Below are 13165 nucleotides of genomic sequence, written 5' to 3' on the forward strand. Positions count from 1 at the left end.
TAGCTAGGGTAGTGCGGCCGATGCCATCGCCCAGGGCACCACAGCCCTCTATCTCTTCCCTGGCCTTTCCCCATGAAGCCATGGTCCTTTTTTGGGTGCATTATGTCCCTTAGAAAAATGAGGGGGGCGCCAATGCTCTTTCTGGCACAGGGCACCAAAAAGTCTAGTTACGGCTCTGTATATCTTTATCGTTGCGTGAGCCATAAACACATGATGACCCCGGTAGGGCCCATCAGGCTGTCACATGATTTGCTTGTCCAAATTCCATGAAAATCTGAACATCCACATGTGCGGATGCTTGGTACATGCAGGCACATAGTATATATACAGCATGTAAGCACTGAGTAACAGAGGGGCTGAGAAAGGCGGCCATTCAAGGTGTCAGTGTGTCACAGGGCATCCTCATGTATCGGTCATGGTTATGTGGTACAAACATGAGTGATACATGCATGCTCAGGTAGGAGCTCTGCATTGTACAGGTTAGTGATGTAAAGAGCTAGGGTGACGATAAAGTGGAGAAGTTGGCCATAGCAAACCAATCAACTTCTACCTATTAAGCACATTCTATAAAATGATAACTGGAAGCTGATTGGTTGCCATCGCCAACTTCTCCTCCTGTGCTCTTTAGAAGATTTGATGCATCACCCGCAATCTGTGCAAATTCACTGCTCTATGGTTTGGCTTAGGTACAACAAGGGAGACAAAAACCTTTTTAGTAACCAATAGCAATTTGCACCACATGAAGATTTTACTAAGGTAGGTGCAGAGTTGTACAATGCAGTAACCAATAGCAACCAGATATTTACTTCAATTAATCTGCCATGAACTCGGATAATCGGTTGCAATGAGTACTGCACACTTGCCCTTTGTTAATATATAACCTTCACTAAGGGAACTGTATAACTAAGAAACAGTTTACATACTTACATATAATACGCTGCAAGACTGACAAATCCTTTATTGTTGCCTTAATAAATGATACATGTACTGTCAAAACTAACCATTAATTATCTTACAACTATAGAGCTATTCCACTATTTGACTGACCAGCTAGATGTACTCAGAATTCCATTTGGACTATGTTGAATCAATAAAGGAGATTAAATATTAATATTTTTAATATGAAATAAAATAAATATTTTCAGTAATTAGCAGAAAATGTGGTTACTCCTAAAGCGCGCAATGTTCTATTAATGGATTCTTGCCACCCAGATTAGTGGCATAGCCAGGCCCAGTGCAGGGTGAGAGACCGCTCTTTTACAGTATGTCATATGTTTTCTGTGCCTGCTGTATGTACCTCAGTTATGTACATGCGTTGCTCACATGACTTACTTTCTCCTCTGTAAATTCCAATAAAACGTAAAGAAAAAGAAATATTAGGGCCAAGCAGTGCTGCCACACTGGGTGCAAAGCAGAAGGGGCACCACAGCTACCCCCTATTTGTCCAGCCCTATATAAGGACAAGTGCCAAATCATAACTGTGTGCTGTGGTACCCATTGCTTCCTAAAATCACATTCGGCAACTGGCTCAGACTGTGCAACATTTGTGGAAACTGGTGAGGAACTGAGAGCGCCAGCAGTTTAGTGGGTGTATTTTCATTAAAGAAAACATGCACACTACATAGAATCATGGGAATGTCCTGCAATAACTCACACTAAATCACTAGATTAACGGCGACCTAAAAAACGCTCTCTGTATTGTGTGGTGGTCTCAAAACAGCTCTATGTAATGTATGATGCTCTCAAAGATGCTAACTGTATTGTGTAATGGTCTCAAAATTCTCTCTGTATTGTATGGCTGTCACTGCAGGCTGTGTTTACTGTATGGTGATTACTGGGATACTCTGTGTACTGTCTGGCTGTGTTACTTTATACTGTTTCTGTAGTGTATGTGTGCGGGGGTATCATAATGTTAGTGGTAAATTCAGATGTAATTAGATGTAGATATTTGAATTTTGAAACACCTGGACGCCTATTTTTCCATCTTCACATATCCAGATGTCAAAAGATGGATACTCCACTGACCTAGACATGCAACAGTGTTGCCAGCTTTTACCCAACTCCATGGGGATGTAGTTAGGATCCTGACCGTTAGAATGCTGGCGGTCACAATACTGACGTGGCGTCTCGACTGTCACAAACCCGACAGTGCGTATTAGAGTTAGCTTTAAGGTTAGTTATTAGAGTGAGGGTTAGGTTTAGGGTAAGGGTTAATTCTTATTAAAATCCATCTGGATTCTGACCGTCGGTATAACGTACCCAACCCACTTGAAGTATATCACTGGCTCACACTGGGTGCATCAGTTATGCCATATCCATACTGTACTTCTTTGCAAATTATGAAAAAGGAGTTAAATAGCTGTCAGCTGAATGCAGGAAATCTGCTATTGACCTGCAACCAAATGACTCAGCCGTGACTACAGCACAGAAAGGGAGCAAACAAGTAAGTCACAGAGGAGTGCTATGACTAGATACAAAGATCACTGATCTCCGAGCAGACTTCTAATATCCATAATAATTTGCCTCCAGGGTCAAATATAAATTTCAATAAAGGTCTTCATTATTTCTTACAACACACAACTTTCTTTATAAACACCGATATGACAACAGATGTCACAATGCTAAACAATGACATCATAACTCAGATTAAACAAATATTAATCACAGGAGCTCATCAATGTATTAGTATGATTATCCAATATATTATCCATATCATTGTATTGGTATTATGGCAAATATGTCAATTATAATAGCATACTATACAGTGTATGATGCAGGTATTGCTGATTATTAGGATACATGAAGTGCCCATTCCTTTTACATGGTCACTATACACCTTAGATCCTTTAGGCATAATAATATATTTATTATACAAGTAAACAAGACACTTTCCTACGAGGCATGGTTTCAAATATTAACAATAATATTCGAATATAAAGTGCAGGGCCATAGAGACATCCATGTAGGACAGGTACAGAGAGGGTGTGGCCAAATCTGGGCAGTGTGGCCACACCCCTCTGAAAAACCTATGTATTTCTCAACAGTACAAAAATTTTGCCCTTCCACTTTACTACCACTGAGGGGCAACCTTAGAGTTACTCTGCACCTCTCAAGTCTTAGGAGCCATTTGGGAGAGGAACTCCTATTGGAATGGCTCATTGACGGAACAAAATAATGTTCCTCCTTGGTATTACCAACATAAAGGCTGCTTTTAATTGCAAAATAACTTTCACTGTAATCACAACTATCTCAAATGTATTCCATTTCAACAAGCTCTTGAAACTAGAACCTATATATTTCTGAATAGTATTTGCAGCACCAATACATAAGTCAACTTGTATTTTAGGGGGAGATGTATCAAGCCTTGGGGAGAGATAAAGTACCAACCGATCAGCTCCTAACAGTCATTTTACTGGCTGTGTTTGAAAAATGACAGTTGGTTGGTAAATTATCTCTCTCCAGTTTCTCTCTCTCCAAGGCTCGATACATCTTACCTTTGCTTTAACAGTTCCTTCAATTGCTAGAAAAGCTTATTGGCTTTCTATATCTATCAAACCGTCTAAAGAGAAACAGGAGAGGTGTTGCCCATCGCAAACAATCAGATACTATATATTAATTTTATAGACTGTACTGGATAAAAGAAGATGGCTAGAATCTGTAGATGGTTTGATACATCTAACCCTGATATAATATATATATACATATACACACACACACACACACACACACACTAAAGAGAGTTTTTGGATTCTCAGTGGTTTTGAGGGCTGAATTGAAAAGGGCCATGATAAAACATGCAAAAATCAGGCTTGTTTCGTGTGTATCACTATCGACCTTTTAAGCCTCAGAGGATAGGCAGCTTTGAAAAACAAAATGAAACAATATTATATATATATATATATATATATATATATAATTTCCCATGAGGAAGTCTGTGGATCAGACGAAACACGTTGGGTGCTCCACACCCTTGCCTCACATGAACTTGCCTAAAGAAACTACTAAATAAGATATGCACTTGGCACTTTTTTGCCATTTTTCCATACAGACTTTTTATCTATTTATTTGCTCTACTTTGCACTGGTCATGTTTAAAATTAAATAATTTTTTGTTAACAAAACTCTGCCGGCTATTGTACCTGTGATTTATTTTATTTTTTATTATTCCTTTCATTCTTTTTTTATTTTTAGATTTATTTATTTAATATTGTAATCTGAATAAAACGGTCTACATATATTTTTTATCTAAATGATATCTGTCTCCTTGGTATATACCCATTGATAAGGTCTTATACATTTTACAATAGACTATAAGAGAGATATTTTTTGTGTATGACATCAGTATATGAACCTTGGTTTACTTTCTAGATATCCTTTCGCACAAATGCACTGACACTTTATCACATTATCCACTTGTTGAATTTTTTTAGTATATTTATTTGTCACTTAACTGATCACTTGTTGAGCATTACCACATAATATAGCTAGGTGAAAAATATTCACATTCCTATCTAAGGCCCTCATTCAGAGCCGTTTGCTATTTGCGGTCGTTCGTTCAAAAACAAGGGGTGGCTATTCAAATGATCCGTTCGCACATTGCAGTCTGTTCGCACCTCTAAGTCTGAACGAGCGAGCAAAACATACGCTCGTTTATTTGATAAAAACTCCCCCTGGCCGCTCGCACCATACGTCATGTCCGCTATTTATTAGATTAATCGAGTACATCGTACAGCGTATGAACTGCTCGCTATTCTTGTGGTTGGTTTTTCCAACCGCTATTTTGCGAGCAGGTCTGAGTTAAAAAAAAACAAGTGACGTGGTCAATGACGCTGCTGTATTAATTATGCACTCCCTTAAAACGCCCGTTTTGACCTTTAAGCACGCCTGCGTTCGAATTCCACTCCCCCGTTTTCAAGCACCTTCCCCTGTTACCACCCACATACGCCTCATTCTGTCACTCAAAATAGCAGGCACTCGCTATATAGCGTACAAACGATTTTCGGCCGCACTGACAGGTTCGCGCATGCGTACTAAAAACCGTACGCATGCGCAGATGTGCGAACATCGCTCGGAACGAGCGTACTGCCGCTAGCGAGCGGCTCTGAATGAGGGCCTAAGTTCCTTTGTTTATTACTAACTAGATGAGTATCAATTAGTTTTTTAAGCACTTAAGTCGCTGCACATCAAGTTCACCATCATTATATTATATTATATATATATATATATATATATATATATATATATATATTTATATTTAGTTTTTTTTTTTTTTTTTTTTTAAATCCACCTATCCTCTGAGGCTTAAGAGGTCAGTAGTGATACACACGAATCAAGCTTGATTTTTGCATGTACTATCATTGCCCTATAAATATCCCTCTGAATCTTTTGTGCAAGACCACAGTGCTGGAAGCTGTGATGCCCCATAACATAAGACATGTGATTTTATTTAAAAAAAAAAAAAGAGACAGAAATAAAACACGAGATTGACTACTATAAAGAACACCTTCTCTTCAACACCATTGTTTTCTCTGCAGAATCTAAAAATCAATGAAGTTCAGGAATCCAGTTGCAGATCACTAGTTCAAGAACCTCATCTGAAATCCGATTAACATTTTCCTGTTCCAAATAACCTTCCACAGATATTTTGATACATTGATTCTGCATAGTATTTTAAACAGAATGAAAATGTCTAGGATTTCTTTAACCCTTTCTTTGAAGGTCTGCAGTTAAGTCAACGTTCCTGCAGGTATTTCACCTCCAGGAACCAACTGGCTTCTGTCAATTTAAAAAACAAAAAAAACACATCAAGCCTAAATGAATCTGGCATTCGGTGGTTACTAGTATTTTACCAGGGTTTGTAGGTCCATCCACTAAGTTTGCCTGCTGTGGACAGAACAAGATACATTCCGAAAAACATAACGCAACATTCGTGGGAATGGAGACATTATATCCAATGGTAGCTACTGTCAGGCCCATCTAAAATGCATTTAACTCCTTTAAAAATAAAAAATAAAAAAAAAAAAAATGTAAAAAATACTTCACTGCCTAAAGCATGGAAACCCGCCCCAGACATTAAAATCTCATCCGCTGATTCCGCAAGTGAGGAGTACAGAAATAAAAACGGCCTCTCTCCACAATGATGCAAATACAGAAGTATTTTGAGCCCTGTAGATTATTTGCCAGTTCTGCAAACACTCCGTTGAATTGGATCAATTATTTTTATTCCAGCAGTTTGGTTCTATAAAAGGCCTGAAAACAGCAATACGAGTTCACATGGAAACAGCTGCTATACACAACCAAAGGCCACCGCGTAGACAGCCTGGGAGATTCTGCAATGAATCAGAAATGCTCTATAAATAATGACAGTCACTGATATACATTAACTGAATGGAAAGTGCTGCTTCTTTTCATATTAATATAATTATTGTGTGCATAATAATATTGCGCACCTTTTATAAGCAAGATATTTCAGGTTTTACATATGTTAATTAGCTACATCTGTGATGTTAGCATCACCGTCCTCCGACTTGGGCCCGTATTCAATTTGAAGCGTTAAGTCCGGATCCGCGTTAAGTTACCGCCGATGACGTCATTATCGCCTGTTTCGGTTTAACCCCGTATTCAATTTGAAAGACTTTCTGCCTAGGCAGAAAGTCAATGCAATGTAATAGGAGGTAAAGTATCACCTATGAATAGCAGGCGAAAAAAAGTGCAGAATTGGGGTTTTGGGGTGCAACTTTGTGGGAACCCCCCTGCAGCCTTCAGACAGTCCCCCAAAGGTAATCTGTGTCAAAAAAAATTTTTCAAAAAACTTAAGGACACCCTAAAAATTGACTTTGAAAAAGGGGACGAAAAAAAAAAAAGTTGGGGTACAAACTTAAAAACTAGCAAACTTGCCTCGGGAGGGGTCCCCAAATATGCCCCAAGTGTTTTTTTTGATTGCAGGTGTTTGCGGCAGGTGGATTTTTCACGATTTTTTCAACTTTAAATATGCCGACCCCCATTTTCAAGTACCCCAAATTTGCTGGGATAACTTATTTTCTGGAGAAAATACTCCTAAATACTATTCTGCATCAGGTATAGAAAAACGCTATTTAGCAGCTATTGAGACCATTTAAAAACACCAAATACCTTCAGCAAGCCAAATCTGGGGTTACCATAGTGAACCCCCATGTCAGAGCATCATTTGGGGGGTGACAGGCTGATTTCCCCAAAAATTACAGTACTTTCCGCTTGTTACAGTATCGCGGGTGCCGTTTACGCGTACTTTGGAATTGAATACGGGGTAAAGCCTGGATGGCCGCTATACTTTAAAGCCTACAAAACAGGTGAAGTCGGCGTTAAGTCCGGGCTGCGCTAACTTATCGCGGCTCGGCTCAAAATGAATACGGCTCTTGGGGGCTGAACCATTAGTCACAACGGAAACATATCAGAGGTGTCACTTGTTCCTAGTGAATTAAGGAGCTGAAAACAGTCTCATGGTGTCCATACATCAGCACATAAACGATTCAACAATTCTGCGTTTTTTCCTTAATTTCACAATTCTCCAATCCACTAATATTGCGCCCATACATTACAGAAAGTTTTCAGGGATATGCAGATAATTTTCAGCAAATAACAGATCTGCCAATCGCGAAAGGCTCACCATTTTACTAGTAACGATCTACAAATAGTCTAATCGCTACCATACACTAGCAATCAACTGTCGCGATTGGTTGGCGAAGTCCAACATATTGGACAACCTGATTTACTGATTCTGATCACTTTTTAGGTCGAAATTGGCAATCAGTGAACCATCTACATTGCTGATATTTTTACACAATCATCTGCAAAATAGGGAATTGCCCTAATTAATTGCTGAAATATTGTCCCCATAAGACAATACAATGCTGCTGCGTGGTGTCTAGGTAATAAAAAAATAAAATAAAAAAAAAGAAGAAGACTAGCATCACTTTAATAGACTGTTTCTTGCAAATGTTTAACTTTAAAAACAAGGACATCACTTGGAATGGAAGATATGCAGTGTTTCCAAGTTACAAATTAACTTTTAACCAGTGCAGGCTGAGGGCAATACATGCTTGCAGTCCTGATGACACAAATAGGCTAATGTCAGGCTGATATGATGAATATCTTTGCGGTCATTTTAAAGTGGCGAGCCAGCCAGGGTACTGAGCTGGAGGAATCACAATGTCGGAAAGAAGAATTAAAACGCCATATTCTATATATAAAAGTTATCTCAGAAGGTTTTTTAAAGTGTTAAGTATCAAGTGACTGACACAATTGTCTGTTAAAGAGGACCAGTAACTTACACACAGTTTTGGGAGCTGAACCAATACAGAGCCCATCAATTTACATGGAACCGAAGCCATTGTAAATCTAATAAAATGTTAACAAGATTTCTGAGCACTTGTTAATTATACAGGCGCCACACTTAAAAATGTGGAGCTGCACAGACATAGATTACACCCATCTGTCGCTCCAGAGATTTTATATGCTTCATATTCCAGTGAGAAGACATTGTAGATCTTAAATAAATGATGATGATATTAATAATAATAATAATAATAATAATATTAAGTGGGAGAAGGACACAAGGCAGCATCTTGTAGAGCTCATCAATAGTGTCAAGTACAGTCCCAGTATAATTAACAAGTACTGATTTCTGATCACATTGGTCAGATAAAAAAATATATGTCATATTTATATTGAGTAATTGTCTCACATACAACTAACCCAGAACGTCACTTTTTTCCTCAAATCATTCATTCTTAGGCCTGCAATTCTGTTAGCTCTTCCATATAAAGAGGACAAAGTTATAAAATAGATCCTAAAACCGGCACAATTGTTATTACAGTTGAGGCCCCTACACACTAGACGATTTTATTAACAAATTAGGCGATTCCGGCGCATCACTACAAATCGTTAAAATCGTCCAGTGTGTATGCACTACATGGGGAAGTGCGCACTCCCATTGGGTCGTCAGCCGCATTGCCTGATTTTTTTTCTACATGCAGGAAGATCAGGCGATGTGGTTGACCATCCCATGCAGCGGTATGCGGCAGGGGCCGGAATATCGGGCGGTCGGGACACCAGATCGCTCAGTGTGTACGGATCACCAGTTAGGTCTACTCATTGGCCCAAGGGTCATAAGTCGCATTGCTGGGTATACAGTTGTTTAGTGTGTACCCAACTTAAGTGTGAACACCAAAACCTCTGGTTGAGGACTTAGCATTTGTGTCACATGATAGGATGTTTTAGTAGCATACGTCCATGTAGCAGCAGATCCCCTTAGCCAGACAGTGCACTACACTTAACTTAGCAAAGGAAAAGGTTACTACTTACATACGTTTTAAAATTGGCATCATAATTTGTAATTAAGCTTTCCGTCCTTACACATATATCAAGGGCAGACTAGATAGGCCAAGTGGTTCTTATCTGCTAAAGTCTATGTTTCTATCATTTTACTTGGTAATTGTTAATGATATGGGTGTTTGCTAGCGTTACGTATATATTCCAAAAGGCTCCTAGGAAATCTGAACACAGTCCCACATTAAACCTGCTCATAGCTGCAACAGAGATGGAATCTATGGACTGACCTGTTAGGAGCTTTTAGGATGTAAGGGCAACGATAAAAGACTGGCGTCTGAAGAATTAACAAGTACCCTTTATTCTACTATAGTTCGCCTATTACCTAAACACAGTGGAGGTGGCCATTTTGTGGGATAAGATAAATATTCAAGAGAATGAAAGCTACTAAATCGGTGCTAACCAGTGACATCACTGAAGCAGAAGAGGACAAAATGGCTGCATCTGCTGTGTTTACATAACAAATAAAAACAGGCTTAAAAAATTAAATACATCAAATAAATCACAATAAATAAATTGAAGAAATACCTAACCTGATAATATATTCTCTATGTTCCACTGGGTAGGAGAAATGTTATTGTACATTGACAGGTCCACTTGAAGGATGTGCTAATCAATACATCCAAGTCACTTATCCAGTTTACACTCAGAAGAAACGCATTAAAGCATGTCTAACTGCAGTTAATTAGAAGAAGGGCCGTGGACATCTAAGACTGAAAACTGCTTTGACAATCAAGAATTCATGGACATTTGGGGGGTGATTCAGAGGTCGGCGCAGGGAAACCATCGGGTGTAAGTGTCCGATGGTTTCCATCTGTGCATGCATCTAGGCCACACCACGCATGCTCCCCAATAGTTACCACACAGGCGCAGATTGAAATTGCATCGAGATCCATGCAATTTCGATTTCTGGGTGGTAACTAGGGGGTGGGAGCTACCAGGCGCAGGTGTGTCCGTGTGGCACCGGCGGCCATGTCACTCAGACATTCTGCGCCAGCCATAGACAGGTGCTAAGAGTGTACGCACATTGTCGGAGTCACGCAGCAGCCGGAGGACATCTCAATAGGACGCCCATCTGCCACATTACTATGCGCCAAACCACGCAGCCGCTATTGTGTACACCTCCGAATCACCCCCTTGATGTTAATAAATCTTGCATCATCTCTGAAATATTACACTTTTTTTTATAAACACACATACATACATAGAGAAATGTATTATATATATATATATATATATATATATATATATATCTCTGATGCTCCTCTTTCTCTTCTTTTGGAGTCAAATAATCTCCTCTTCTGGTGAACGCTTCATTTAGATTACTTCATTTATCATGACAATTTTTTTTTTTTACGATATTGTGTCCACCAGGTGGCATTGGAGCTTAAAGCAGTGAGGCATCAGGTGGTCTTTTCACAGTAGAGAGCATTTAAGCAAAAAATAAATAAAAAATAAAATAATTGCCATAGCTATAGTACTGTATGATTGTGTCTGAGGTCACTTAAAAAACAATCAACACCTAAACATGACATGACATGACTACCTTTAAATGAATACGTAAAAACTGGATTGCAGTTTTCCAGACTAGTACCAGACTCCGGATAATATAAACACATTTTTTTAATCGTGTACACTTAAGACTTCCAATAAACCAAAATAGCCAACTTGCGGCTCTCCAGCTGACAACTTGGAGCTTAAATCATAGCCCAAGAGGCACAAGTCGTCTAAGGAGAAGATTTTGCTTTTTAGGGAATGGAGCCTCTACAGACTGCTTGTATTTATCAGACAGTAAATACTTACAAACTTAAAACTGAAGAGATGGACTCTGCAAGGAGCTTAGTCTGATAAACAAGACAACTTTTTTACTTCATGTTTATTAAAATCTGTTTTTTTTTTTTTTACAGAAATACAAAAAAAAAATAATAGCATAAAATCAAAACATAAAATATCCCGACTGTTCTTATTAAACCAAAAGTTTAATTTCCTTCATATTAATCCTTAATCATTCCTTCTTTGTTTCTCTTAGTGCAAACCCCCTTCAATGAAATCTCCAGTGCAGACCCCCAAAAATGTCAATAGGAGGCCACATCCTGACACAGCAGGTTCAACATAAGGTCAGCGTGGCTACCCCTAAGCAGTACCCAGCCCCCTGAAATAATGAGGGGTAAACGAGATGCAGTAAGATCAGGGAAATCCATGTACAAAACAGTCTCTTAATAGTCCAAGGTAAGGGCAACAGGACATTGCTGTCTTTGGTGGGTAAGTAAGGGGAATGATTTTACCTGTTCAACAGTCCTGGGGAGTATTTTTAAGGGGTCCTGAATCAATTGTAGTCCAGGTGATTTTGTATAAATTGCATGTCTAGCTATTGAAAAGGTGAGGAGGGTTGCACATACCTGATTGGAGATAGAGCTTAAACAAGGGGATTAATCCTACTGTATACTGTATCTACATTGCAGTCCAGATGGCTCTTGGTGTAAATGAGGTTAGATAGAATCCAGATGAGTGGTGGGACGGACATGGGTAGAGTTACACATACTCTACAGTTCATATAACTGGGGCAGATTATACACACTCTGCAATCCAGGCGCTTGAAAAGGGCATAAACACAGAATGCTGATATGGAGTCTCACACATACACTGCAGTCCTTGAGATAAAAGAGCCATCAGTCTGCGACTCCATGTCATCATCCAAATAAGAGTCAAGTTGAGGATGAGGTCTAAGTTGTAGCATGGGCCCCACCTCATTAAATCGCTCATCCTCTTCGTCGTCTTCAAGAACTTTGTATTTCATCCTCTCCTCTTCCTCCTCCTCCTCTCCTAGTGAGGGGCTCAGCCCGCTGTCTCTCATGGGACCAGGGCATTTGAGGGGTTTGTCCAACTCTCCATCATCTTGGTAGGTGAACTCCTGAGATGGTTTACCAATGCCAAACACTCTGGTTTTTGGATTGTAAGTTCCACGATCCTTCTTGCTCTGCAGTCCTCCCCTCTTGATGACGAAGATGAAGATGATGGCAGCCAGAAGGAGCAGGAACAGAATCCCCCCAATTACCCCCCCGGCGATGGCTCCCGCGTTTGTCTGCGTCCGCACTGCATGCTCTGGGTACGAGAGAAACACAGCAATTCTGTAGCCTGCCTGAGTACAAAAAAACAGTTCATATGCCCCCCTCCCCCATTGCAACATTATTATATGGATATATATCTGCTATGCAATAAACATGCACAAACCAAAAAAAGCGTGGGATAAATCAAAGCTGAAAACATGCAGTACTGAGTGCCCCTGCGGGCTTCTCCATTACAATGAAGACTTTAGAATGATGGTGGAGCACACAATCTGGTCATGCACAGGTAGGAACGAGTTGGGCGGTGCCACATGCACTTTTATAGGAACATAAATATCTCCCTTGCATACTAACCCGTATGTATGTATAATGAAAATGTATTTATATAGTGTCACCAGTCAACGAACCCTTGAAATCCCAATGCACACTTAAGAAAACTCACATATGCAGGTGCTCACTAGACCTACGCTACAGATAGTTAGCACAAAATGTAGCTGCTACCTCAATTTTTGCCAATGGCTCTAGACCAAGGGATTCTAAACTCCAATCCTCAAGTTACCCCAACAGGTCATGTTTTCTGGACCAATTTAACCATGCACAGGTGACAATTTATTTTGCAGGGACAGTAATAATCCCACCTGCTTCTGGGGGCAGAAATCCTGAAAACATGACCTGTTGGGGAGGGGTAATTAAAGATTGGAGAGGAGACATTTTCCTTAATTACTTTAAAAGAGG

The 13165-nt window shown here is 39.6% G+C and overlaps 1 protein-coding gene across 2 annotated transcripts in view; it reads right to left on the reverse strand.

Moving 5' to 3' along the window:
* The window catches only part of NECTIN2 (nectin cell adhesion molecule 2), a 73985-nt gene that overhangs the window by 20811 nt on the left and 40009 nt on the right, over window positions 1-13165 (reverse strand). The window contains exon 6 of one of the 2 annotated variants that reach the window (XM_088450904.1): window positions 11246-12467. The exons of the other annotated variant lie outside the window; for it this stretch is intronic. Within the exon in view, the coding sequence (XP_088307030.1) occupies window positions 11998-12467 (470 nt within the window). The 3' untranslated portion in view covers window positions 11246-11997. Of the gene's footprint in view, window positions 1-11245; window positions 12468-13165 lie in introns of those variants that run through there. 2 annotated transcript variants of the gene reach the window in all.

This window comes from Taudactylus pleione, unplaced genomic scaffold (assembly GCF_031769625.1).
Source record: "Taudactylus pleione unplaced genomic scaffold, aTauple2 ptg000535l, whole genome shotgun sequence".
NCBI lineage: Eukaryota > Metazoa > Chordata > Amphibia > Anura > Myobatrachidae > Taudactylus > Taudactylus pleione.